Raw genomic sequence first — 13,430 nt, 5'->3', positions numbered from 1 at the left:
TTACAATAATATTTAAATTTTATTGCAAACTGATCTTATTCCAATGTGGAATGCTCTTATAGCCCTCAGCTATATTATAGTCACTCCAAAAAGTTATTAATAGCAAATCTGCAGATCATATGTAGAACAGATAACAACATATGACAGTCCAGACTTTAGCCACTGGCATGATGCCTATTCTTGGTTTTCCCAATTAACAACAAACTGCCAGCTTAAATACTGTGTTCTTGGACTTATACACTGATTACATACAGCTTTGGTTTGCTAACATTTCCCCTGCTGGTCAATCCAAAGTCATGACTGACTTGAAACAATAAAAAAAAAACACATGAAGACAATATTTTTGTGAAATGCCACAAACTGCCTTAAAAAAAATAAAAAAATAAATAAATCACAAACAGCTTTTACTTAAGGGGATGTCAAGCAATACTAATTACCAGCAAGAGGGTAAAATATTCAATTTGTTAGAATTTTACATAACTTTAACATTTTCATGAATAAATATTACTTTATCAAAATGATGACAGACAGTAATTACAAAGTTCCTGTTCTTGCTACTAATTATACAACTTAATGTGTTCAGATCCTAATTCTAATTTTTGAATAATTTAGTGTTTGACATTAACATAATAAATAAGGATTTAGCATAAGCAACCTTTACATAGTAACATTGCAAGACCATATAAAGAATTTGAATCTGTATTATGATTCTAAATAATATATAATAAAGATCTGTCACACTTTTACACACAGGATAGCAGGGGGGGGGGCATAGAAAGATTTGAAAAATCTATTCAATTACATCTAATTCAAACAAAAAATGCACAGAAAATGTAATCATTTCTGAAGGTAAGAGGTTATACACAAATTATCATGCAATTGCTTTACCTTTTATATTACCTATCCAATAAAATCAACTAAACAGTACTCTCTTGCCTTTGTGCCTTCATATTTATTGTATAATAGTAATAGTTTGTAATATATTCTAAAACTTTACAAATTGAATTACTTTGATATCATATAACAAAAAAATTATATCTGCTGTAAAATAATCTGTATTATTTTAAATACTACCACTAATAATAATAATACTTATTATCAAAATCTTAACTGAAAAGAAAAATCAATGTTTATAAAACATTTTCAGTGAAGTTAATGTATTTGTACCAAATAGATATTTTGAAAGTGAATTTAAAATTGCAAATCTTCCCCTTTCACAATGCAAATCTATAGGTAAATTAAAACCAAAAGCCTCCGTTTTTCATTAACATTAAATTCTCCTTCAGTGATATGCAAACCATAAAAATAAAATGAGAGGTTTTGCATTTTCCTTTTATATATTTGCATTCCACTCCTCTATAGGCTTTTAAATAGAAATGTAAGCAAATACACAATTTGATAACTATAGCACAAAATGTTTCCAAATTAACATACTAAGTAACATTAATTCTGAACATTATCTTTTTGATGTTTGTTAACAATTCTCACAGAACTGTGGAAGCAATACAGATAGATGTTTATAATTAAAAAATATAGATACTATTAAACATCCTGACATTTTAATAAAATCTGTCTAAATTAGTAGAAATGAATGACTCAATATTTGTAACAAATAGATTGCAGCATATTTAGTGGTAATAAAATAATTGTGTATTTAGTATAGATAAAAGGTTGATGAGATGTACTAAGTTTATAATTTAGTACAAATTATAATTTACAGGTCCACACACACAGGTCAGTAACTATTAAATATTGTAAGGCATTATAAGAAATAATGATCCACATAACTAACACAGGCACACACACTGCACACTTGAGTGTGTTCTTTCATATGACACACAGTTTATTATAATTTCTGCAGAAAATGATGATTAATCTCAAAAAGGCATCACAAATAAAGTAATTTCTTGAGCAAGAATTTGTGCTTCAGCAAAAAAATATCATAACATACATTACTAATTAATGTTATACAATTAGTATGACAATTAAATATGAATATTAATAAATATCATTTTGTTTAAAAATAATTTTATTCTATCAAAAGTTTTAAAATCTAGTCTATTAAACTATTATTTTTTTCCAATGAGCAAAATGATTGAGGCAGTCTATAAATACTGAAAACACCTGTGGGTTAATGAGTTCATATGATAAATTGCAAAAGAAAAACTATTAATAAAAAAAAGCCAGATCATTCAATTATTATTTATTACAAAATCTGAAACCTCAGTAAAATTCTTAAGTGCTTAATAATTTCCTTGTGTTTAGAGTTACTAAATCTTAAGCTATTTTGTGAAGGATATAAAACAAACTGACCTGCACCGTTGATCAGAAGAACCATCAGTAGAAGTTTTACTGCCCACATGTTGAAGCTGGCTGAGATGAAATAGACCTTAACAGGCTGCTCTGTACCAATGAATAAAGAGATGTGCTTTTCAGCTCCTGCTTTTAGTTCCTGACATCAGTGGGTAAGCTCCTCCTCCCTTCCCAATACAAGCATTTTTGAGCAGTGGTTAAAAGTTCTTAGTCTTTTGTAAGTTGCAATGTTAGTTGTTGGAGGGATTTGCATGCAACAGATAGAGGGAATATTTGCTCAGTAGCAGCAGCAGCACCTAAAGGCAGTAAGACTGGTACTGCATCTTTATGCAAAGCCAAGACAAAAACAGTTCTGAATTCCTGTATGAATATTTGGTAAGAAAAACAACAAACTGTTTTACAGCCACAGTGGAAATTTGTAAAAGATAAAGTTATAATTGTAGTTTGATGTACAGCAAACTGCAAGTGAATCTGAACATTATAAATAAAAAATAGAAATCTATTATGTTATATGTAATAAGTTTACACTCCTAATTTCTTTAAAGGGACAGGAAACCCTACAATTTTTCTTTAATGGTTTAGATAGAACATACCATTTTCCAAATTACTTTTGTTATCAAATTTGATTCATTATCTTGTTATCCTTTGCTGGGGGAACAGCATTGCACTACTAGTAGCTACCTAAACACATCTAATTAGCCAATCACAAGAGACAAATGTGTGCAGACACCAATCAGCATTTAGCTCCCACTAGTGTAGAATATGTGTGTAATCATTTTCAACAAGGGATACCAAGAGAACGAAGCACATTTGAAAATAGAAGTGAATTTAAAAGTGTCTTAAAATGACATGCTCTATCTGAATCATTCAAGTTTAATTTTGAATGTCCTCTCTCTTTAATGCATGTTCTTCTAAATGGCGCTTATTTGTTCTTATTATTATTATATTTAAAAAAAACTCATGCATTACTATACATGGATGTTTGTATACAGAGTGTTAACATACATGTCTAATAAATTGTTTTCTGTGAAATATGAGTCACCTCTGTCTTATCGTGTTGTGCTATAATTTATTTTAGTGTGGCATGCTTATGAGCAGATTCAAGGACCTAATATATAAATGTATACATAGCTCAAGTCTAATTAAACAATGCCCCATATCAGATTTCACCACTGTTGGCTGTAACCCAATATTGTTTACTAATGAAAGGGTATCTTGTTTGGATGTCTATAGTTACACATACTCGGAGAATCAGACATCAAAAACTGGCACATTCATAATCACACAATTCCAATTTTGAATGCTAAGCTGTCAGGTCTATGAGGCTCAGTTAGAGGCCTGGGTGGGTGGATGGGATCAGTGTGGAGTTTTGCTGGTCTAGGATATATTTAGGCTGATACCTAAGTGGAGTCAGGTTTACCTGGGGCTTGGTTGCCAAGCCTTGGTATGGTTGGGTGGGCAAAAGTGTTAATGAGCTATAACAAACAACAAACCTTTTTTTTTTCTGGTCAGGCCTGTGTCTTCACCAGCATCTGGTTTTGTTGTTCCAGAATTAAACCAGATGGAATCAATGGCTGAGAGGCATGGTTCACTACATATGTGAAAAACCATGCAAACTAAGAGGGCTGGATTGGGACCAAAACTAGGGTTTTGCATTTTAAGGCTGAGCAGCCCAATCCCCGCTACTGTTATTTAACCATACCCCAAACATGACAAATATAATGACAATTAAAGTTTGTATCACCCTTCTGGCACTGTATTTTATAATTTGTCTGCCATTAAATAGTAAAACAAAATAAATTAAATAAAAATGAAAAAACTGTCCCTATTGAAGTTCACTTTTAAATAAAGAATAACCATTTATTGCTCATCAGCCTCTGTAGTCACACTGACCTGGCTTAGACACAGCACCATAGTAAGAAGCAGGGCAGGACAGGACTGACCCTGCATCATGCACAAATAATAATGCTGGAGACTGGACGGAGCAAAGGCAACAGGCCCTAGCAACTAGCCTTGGACCAACAAGTTAATGCCCTGTATGCCCCATGCTCAGTCTGGGCCAGCAAACTGATGGCAGTTGTATTCCTCTTAAATCATAACTAGTAGGGACTGCCAGCAGGGCAGCCACTAGAAATTTTGGGGCCCCTGACTTAACCATTGATCAGGGCCCCCCCACCCATTTGACATGTGCAATTTTTGACCAAGAGACTAAAACGCATATGCACTTTATTCTTAAGTGTCTATTTAAACTTGGAAATGCTGTAAAGGTAGTAACATACAGACACACAGACACACTCATACACTGAAACACACACTCACACATAAGGATTCACATATAGACACTCTAGCAGACATGCAAAGAAACACACTCAACACTTGTTTACATTGACCTGACAAGTAATGAGGTAGACTACAGTTTTGTAAAAAAAAAAAAAGGAGATTTAGAAAACAAAATATGGAGTTCTGGTTATCTTTTTGTAAAGGAAGATGCCAACTAAATGACAACAGCATGCAGTGGCTGAAAAGAAGGGCCCTGAACTGTCTAAACAATAATTTAAAGGTTAAATGGTGGATTAGGTGACTTCCGGAAAGGTCTCATTAGTCTCAAAGTCTGTAGAAAGATGTGAATAATCAGTAGTAAGGTAAAATGTCCTAAAAAGGAACAGACAATGGACACACACATACACACACAAACTCAAACTTGCACATACACCCAAGGAAACACCGACAGAGACAGCCTCAGAAAACACACAAAGACATACACACACACACACAGAGACACCCACAGAAAACACACAAAGACATACACACACAGAGAGACAACCACATAAAACACAGAAATACATATTGTACATACACACATCCTCACTGAGACATCCACAGAATACACACACCCTCACAGAGACATCCACAGAAAACACAGACATACATACATACACACACACACTCACAGAGACATCCACAGAAAACACAGACATACACACCCACCCTCACAGAGGCATCCAGAGAAAATACACAAAGACAAACATATTAACACCCTAACAGAGACACCCATAGAAAAATTTCAAAGACATATGCACACACCCTCACAGACATCCACAGAAAATGCACAAAGACATACACACCCATCCTCACAGAGAGACCCACAGATAAAAAAATGCATAAAAACCAAAGCACAAAGACATAAACACAGAAAACCACAGAAACACTCACAGGAGGGAACATTTATACACCTTGCATCCCCTAAATCAACAGTGTGTGTAACAGGCATGAAAAAAAAATGCAGAAATTAAGAGATCACTTTTTAAAGAATCATAATTGTAATTGTGCGAACAAAAATAATTCTGTGAATTCAAAATTGAACATTAATGATCTGGGTAGATTGCTAGATGAAGAAAAGTACTTTTGAAAGCTTGACATATGTTTGTTTGTTTTTTCCCCATTTCCGCAACCAAACCACCACTTCAAATATAGTGTACAAATGTTCCCATCTGTCAGCTGTACTTATGGATTTTGAAAATGCTGTACTCTATATGGTCTTGGTGGAACCATAAGCTGTGGTACTCATATCCTATCTAAGCTAATTTAATTTATAACTCTTTATTCCATATTCTATATTTTATAAATACACATCATAAACTTAAAGAAATAATGATTTGGAGATAGATTTATTATTTTATTTTATATCTAAATGTATTATCTATGAAGAACATATTTAATATGTAATTCTTCTTTGAAATAGTATATTTTAGTCTAATCATGATTTTATAACTCCACACTCATACCATTAGATCTGGTTAAATGCAGGATTTAGGCTTGTTGGTATGTATTTCAAAATTAAGTCAGCTGTAGTGTAAACTGAACAGTTTTAAGTTAACCTGTCTCATTTTAAACACTGAGCAATCTTAGTCTGAGAGTATAACATTTTATGCAGATGTAAAAATCTTAGATAAAATGCCTCCTTGCATCTGGAAAGTCCTTGCATAAAGGAGCAGTACACTGGAATGTAATATATATATATATATATATATATATATATATATATATATGTATATATATATATATATATATATATATATATATATATACATACATATCTGCCAAAAGGGCACCTACCATTTGTGTATTGAGGAGGAAGCATTTCTGCATGGTTTTATATATAGAATTTGTACAGCCTTGTCAAATAATCATAAATACACTGCTGCTAAAAAAAATGTGTTTTTATGGACCCCTGGCCCCAGCATACAACTACTACCACACTGAAGTTACAATCCAAAATTGCACAAAGAAATAAAAAACATTTGCTAAGTAAGTCCTACCTCCTCTGCTAATGAAAGTGATCTGCCGTCTTACCCAGGCACACACTGTACAAACAAAGTGCCAAGTCTGTCTCACACTGTGCATAGTGGCTTCGTGCACACTCAGAAATCCTCTCAAATGCTAATACTTTACTCCTTGTAATAACATTTCCCATGCTCAATTAGCACTCTACTGTAGTACCCACTGGTGGATACCAAAATGTATTTAGTTCTTGCCTCATGGGGCCCCCCTGGCCCATTGGGCCCCTGTCAGGAGTCACCCCTGTCACCCCCTGATGGCGGCCCTGACTGCCAGTCTAAGATTAAGCACATTTCTTCAAATTTGTTCAGCAACTGAAGAATTATAACTATGCTTTAGACAAGATTGCCTCCACTACTCATTAATTACCATTAAATGCATATTGCTTGTTTATTTATTTATTTAGTTTTTGTTTTTTTATTATTATTATTCTTTTTTACTCTAAGTAAATATATGTATCAGTAAAATGCAACTTCACTTAAAGCCCACTAGCAATATGAATGTTAATAATATAACACAAAATAGGTATCAATGATAATCCCTGGGGTACTTCACTAGTAATTTGCCCCCAAATTTTAAACAAATGTATTTAATACTGTTAAAGAAATAAACCCAAAGGGCAAGATTACAAGTTGCGCGGCAAATCAGTTATGAAAACACAGTGAGCGTTATGGCTTTTTAGCATTTTGGGTTGCGCAGCTATTACAAGTTGCAAAATAACTTATTTTGCGTGCGCGTTAAGCCGCGTAATCTAAATAGCCACATCATCTGTGCATTCACATATTCCCCATAGAAGTCAATGGAGAAGACAAATAGAAAAAAAAACACGCAAAAACACTAATATGTTGCGCAAAGCCCTTGACATGTTCACCTTGAAAAGTGTAAATATTGTGAAAATGTTTTCGTAACGGAATATGTTCTATTTATTTATGAATAAATATTTTTCTATATATGTGATGATTTTTGGACTGATCTATCTATTTATACATATATATATGTCTAGATATCTCGAGATCTATATGCGAATATCGCTTTGAAAATCCCTCTGAGATATTGTTTAATATGCATAAGATTGTTATTAAAATATTTTAATTATCGTCATTGTTAAACATATACATATAAATCCATGTTTCTCAATGTGTGTGTGTATGTCAATGTAAAATCCCTTTGTTGGCTTTTTGTTCCTAACACCCGAGATCTCATATCTTATAGCCCTTATAACTTTTGTGTGCAATATTTTTTTTAAATAATTTTTATTAGACAGTGTTAATATGAGTGTAACTGTACTTTGTAATGTATTTTTTAAGTTTTTCGTGAAATATTTATGTTGCACAAAACTGTTAACCACGGCTCTTAGAGCGCGGAAAGGATTGTTGCTTAAAAGGCGAATGCGCGTATGCAATCATGATTTTTCAAAACTTGTGATAGCTGCGCAATGGAAATGTATTGAGAAAAGACCACATCACATGTGGAAAACTCATAACCTACCCAAAGTGTTTGACAATAGGCAATACATTGACAGCTGTACAATAGCAGAGATACAAACTGTACTGCAATTTGCAGGACTTTGCCTGATTAGAATATTAGTGCACTCGTCCCTCCCTCTAGTACTAATGTTAGAGTTGCTAAACAACCTAACATGAAAAACTTGTTTTCCACTAAAAATTAACAAGATGCAAGACATTAAAGGGACACTCAGGTTAAATTAAATTTTCATGATTCAAATACAGCTTGTAATTTTAAACAACTTTCCAATTTACTTCCATAAAAAAAAATGTGCACAGTCTTTTATATCTACAATTTTTGAGTCACCAGATCCTACTGAGCATGTGCAAGAATTCACAGGCTATACGTAAATGCATTTGTGATTGGCTGGTTGCTATCACATGGTACAAGGGGAGTGGAAATATACATAACTTTGAAATTTGTTTTAAAAAATCTACTACTCATTTGAAGTTCAGACTAAGTGCTATTGCATTGTCTTGTTATCTTGCATTTGTTGATTATGCAAATCTAATGTGTTGATTGGTCCTTTAAATCAAATTGTGGAGGGACACTATACTGTAATATGTGTTTCCCCCTAATATGTTTTAGATGACTTGTTAGACCTGCTGCAGAATATTAAATGCCTGGCACATTTATTCTTTATGTATAATTTAGTATTTCAAATAGTTGGTTTTAATTATTTAATTAAAAGCATCACCTATTGTTCTCAAGGATTTGTCCTTTTAAATGGGCTGTGCCTGCAGGAAAATAGGGCCTGCTCATGTTATTTCTTCATATGCACAAAGTCTTATACATATTGAAATGTAAATTATGACTGAGGCATTCAATAATCAAAACCAGCTATTTCGGAAACAAAAGTAACTTCTTCTATTCCACCCACTGATGATGCCTCCTGTTTACATATATTTTCTACAATAGAATACAGTTGCATTCCTATTTTCAGTATAAGGTGGTGGTTTCATCATGTAAAAACATTTATTTCAAAAGGCAAAATAAATCTAAAGCTATATAACAATTCAATATATTCCAGCAAGGGAATGGGTAATTGGGAACAAATTAAAGGGAAAACTATTACAGTACAATGTCCCTTTAATACTAGAAAAGAAAACTCAAAAGTATGTGAACCAGGTGAAAAGCAGAGGCTGAAATCATTTTACAGCAGCCAAAAATGTTAATGCTTGACAGCTCAAAATTAACAGCATGTGAAAAAAGGAGGACATTCTAAATAGGCCAATATTACTTTTCAAAATGCTATAGCTTAAATACATCCAATAATTACACATTGTTTTCAATTAAATTTAGATACTGACAACGTTTGTGTTATGAAAACCAGGATTTCTAATTAATCAAATGGCACTGAATTTGGAAGCACTGCAACTACCCATGGAATTTCTTCACATTTTTAGGGGAAAAAACTTTGTGATCACAATGTATGTATAGTGACTTATTGGTCATAAAGAATATTGTCAATTGGCAATGTCATAGAGAGGTATAATTAAATAGGAACAGAGTTTAAATGAGAAAGAGATATTTGAGTATGTAGGATGGAGAAAGATGAAAAGACAACACAAATTCCAGTTTTAAAATGTAAAGAGATCAGCCTGGGAACAATACTCAGATGTTTTGTTTAAATGATATAAGTTGTTTAAATGTTGAAGACTTGTAACATAATGGGCCCCACCATGTTGTAATTAAGGGACAGATGATATAGCGCTGCGGAATCTGTTGGCGCTCTACAAATACCTTATAATAATAATAATAATAATAATAATAATAATAATAATAATAAAGATGATCTAAAGTTCTCTGCTCTTGCAAGATTATCTAAGTAGTCTCATCAGTACTGTGAAGTCCCTCAAAACAATTTAAAAGGCAAATTTTAGCTTGAGTACTGTTTACAGTATCTTTCTAAGCAGAGTTCTGGGAAACACATACATTTCAAGATAATGTTAAAAGATTTTGTATGATATCTTTCCATATCACCAAGTTTTTGTTCATGGGACATTTAGGTATCCTGGGCTAAAAGTCTGTTCTTCTTATCTACACCTATTTCGATAAAGTGATGAACTATATAAATGCCTTTGTGTAGATGGAATTTTATATATAAATATATATATATATATATATATATATATATATATATATATATATATAAAAAGACAACGCATTGACTCCACCCACTTCTTACTATAACATTGTTTCTCCCCTTCAGAATTTTAAGGGCTTCTATAAATATTTTTAATTATTGAGCTGTAATGCATGCTGTTAAATTGTTTGCTAAGTTCTCATTTTAGAAGAACATGGATTCCATATATTTCCCTAAGCCAAATTTGATAATAATCTGTATATCTCCATTTGTTGCTAATATGAAGTTTTACACTGATACCTTTTTTAGAATGTCAGAAACGGGCATTAAAAAATGTTTGAGGATAAAATATTGTGGGGTGATAAAGCAAAATTGCATATATGAATTAAAAGATTACGCTGAATAGTATAAAGATTTTTTTTTTTATTCTTATTTTTATTTATATATTCTTTTTATTAGAAATAAATTCAGGTATTACAGAATATTAAAGCATGTATCAAAACTAGGTATGGCCAAAGAATTCAATGATAATGATAACAATAACAAAAATGCAGCAGCGTGTCAGTTTTAGTATTGTTTAAAGGGACAGTATACTGTAAAAAAGTTTTTCCCTTAATGTGTTTACAATTGCTTTTTTTACCAACTGCAGAGTAAAAAATTTATGAAAATTAGCTTTTTAAGGTTTATTTCTGTATATTAAAGCTCTGATTTTGTGTTTTGAAGCCACAGCCTAATAAAATAGGTTGAGCTTGTAGGTATAATCAGATCTCATTACTGTATCACATTGTGCACATATACCTGCTTCTTTATCTTATATCTGTCCTTAAAACAATCACCAGTACTTTGAGAGAACAATGGAAAATCAACATTTTATTACCTTCACTCTGCTTTATCACACTGGGAGTGTAATTTCTTCTGCTGGCTGTGTTTACAAAGCATATCTATAGCTGGTACGCGCGGCCACAAACTTTCAAAATAGGTGGGGATACCACATGCTAAATTAACAATTTCAAATGCCAATATAAGGGTAAAGGAGCTACTTGTAAACAATTTAATACACTCCAGCAGGTAAAGTGGATCATTGGGAACAAATTAAAGGGGAGAAATTTTTTGAGTAAACTGTCCCTTTAAGCTAAATGTTATCAGATTTAGACCTAACAAGACACACTTCTGCGGAATTCTTCTTTCATACGGGCTAATGTCCGGTTAATCATTGTACACTCTATCAAAAGACAACAAACCAGTGGAATTGATTACCGTTATATCATTGATCGAAGGTTGTCTACTATTATAGCTTCATATATGGTTAAATGTCCCTTAAAGGGACCCTAAACACTTGTCAATAGGGTTTTTTTGTTTTTTTTAGTCATAATGCTGTTTTAGTTTTTAAAATGAAAATCACTTTTTTTTTATTATAGTTGTACCTATTTGTTTGTTTTTTTAAATTTACTTGCGCTTTGTAACCTATCCGTGCAGACATGGTGAAAGTGATGTTCTCAAATGTGGAAGTCTGCTTATTGCTGTGAGCGTGCACGCATGTAGACATCGCGCTCACAGCATAAGTAAAAAAATACTGCTGCTATAAAGTTTGCAGCAATTATTGTTAGCTTTTTTCCCCCTCTAGAATAGATTTTGAAGCGGCATCAGCTATTGTTTGTATTTGTTATTTCAAGTTGTCCTGTGCCATTTCTAGGTGACATCATTGAGGTGCGTGGGCCATTTGTTCCTGCAGTGCTTTATTGAGGAAAGGTGTGGGAGCTCAGCGTGGAGTGGACATACACAGCCTTGGCAGCTAGTTGCTAAGCCCTCTGTGCAAGATAATTTTGAACCCACATTTTCACACGTGTAATGATTCACAGGCACCGCTAGTTATTTAAACTTTTCCACCAAGTACTGTCATATGTCACACCTCTCTACGTTGCTAACTGCATGGAACAGCCTCTTGCCACTTTCTCCAGATGGCTTGGTACCCACTTACCTCTTCCTTATCTCACATTTTCTGCTAACCATCCACTACCAGGTAGTATAGAAAGAAAAAAAAAACGAACCGCCGGCATAAATCGGCCCGCGGGCCACATGTTGGACACCAAATGTTGAAAAATACAAAACTTCCCAAAAAACGTGTATAACCTGTAATTAATAAAAAAAAAAATAGCTCAGCACAAAGAGGGAAATAACTGGTCACAGAAGCTGGGTATGAGGGCAGTATAACTAAAAAGGATTATATTAACCAGTAAAAGTACAGTAAAAATGCATATATATTTATATCAGTGAAGAAGACAGAAAATGAGTAACAATGATTTTATCTATCACTTTGTCAGTGAAGGGGTTAATATAATTATTTGCAGTTATACTGCCCTCATACCCAGCTTCTGATGTGACCAGTTATTTCCCTTATTGTACTGATCAATTTTTTTTTTAGTAATTACAGGTTATACACGTTTTTTGGGAAGTTTTGTATTTTTCAACATTTAGTGTCCATCATGTGGCCCGCGGGCCGATTTATGCCGGCGGTTCGTTTTTTTTTTCATTCTATACTACCTGGTTGTGGATGGTTAGCAGAAAATGTGAGATAAGGAAGAGGTAAGTGGGTGCCAAGGCATCTGGAGGAAGTGGCAAGAGGCTGTTCCATGCAGTTAGCAACGTAGAGAGGTGTGACATATGATAGTACTTGGTGGAAAAGTTTAAATAACTACCGGTGCCTGTGAATCATTACAAGTGTGAAAATGTGGGTTCAAAATTACCTTGCACAGAGGGCTTAGCAACTGGCTGCCAAGGCTGTGTATGTCCACTCCACGCTGAGCTCCCACACCTTCCCTCAATAAAGCACTGCAGGAACAAATGGTCCACCACAGTGCACACGCACCTCAATGATGTCACCTAGAAAGGGCACAGGACAACTAATTTTGAGCTTTGCGGCATGAGAAACTGAATAACAATAATCACTGAGCACTGTGAAAACGGCTGCAATTGAAACTAAATCTATGAAGCTCGTTCACAAAGTTAATGAGAACGAGCTTCATAGAAGCGGCAAAGACTTTAATTTGAATGCGCATGCGCGGAAGTGAAGTAGGGAGTGCACATGGAGTCTCTATGTTATCACATACAACGTGCGTTACAACATGGCGGCTACCACCGCATTCAGTAGGCGGTGGTTTAGGAGTAACATTGAGAATACAAAATAATT

At 33.7% G+C, this 13,430-nt stretch overlaps 1 protein-coding gene across 1 annotated transcript in view; it reads right to left on the bottom strand.

Annotated features, from left to right (window-relative positions):
- HGF (hepatocyte growth factor) overlaps nucleotides 1-2,430 on the bottom strand; it is a 244,420-nt gene extending 241,990 nt beyond the window's left edge. Inside the window, exon 1 of the mRNA XM_053716517.1 lies at nucleotides 2,314-2,430. Coding sequence (XP_053572492.1) covers nucleotides 2,314-2,362 — 49 coding nt within the window. The 5' untranslated portion in view covers nucleotides 2,363-2,430. The remainder of the gene's footprint in view (nucleotides 1-2,313) is intronic.
- Nucleotides 2,431-13,430: the final 11,000 nt, after the last annotated feature.

Source organism: Bombina bombina, chromosome 6, assembly GCF_027579735.1.
Source record: "Bombina bombina isolate aBomBom1 chromosome 6, aBomBom1.pri, whole genome shotgun sequence".
NCBI lineage: Eukaryota > Metazoa > Chordata > Amphibia > Anura > Bombinatoridae > Bombina > Bombina bombina.
The sequence above is the reverse complement of the archived record's forward strand: the minus strand, read 5'-3'. Positions and strand labels throughout refer to the sequence as shown.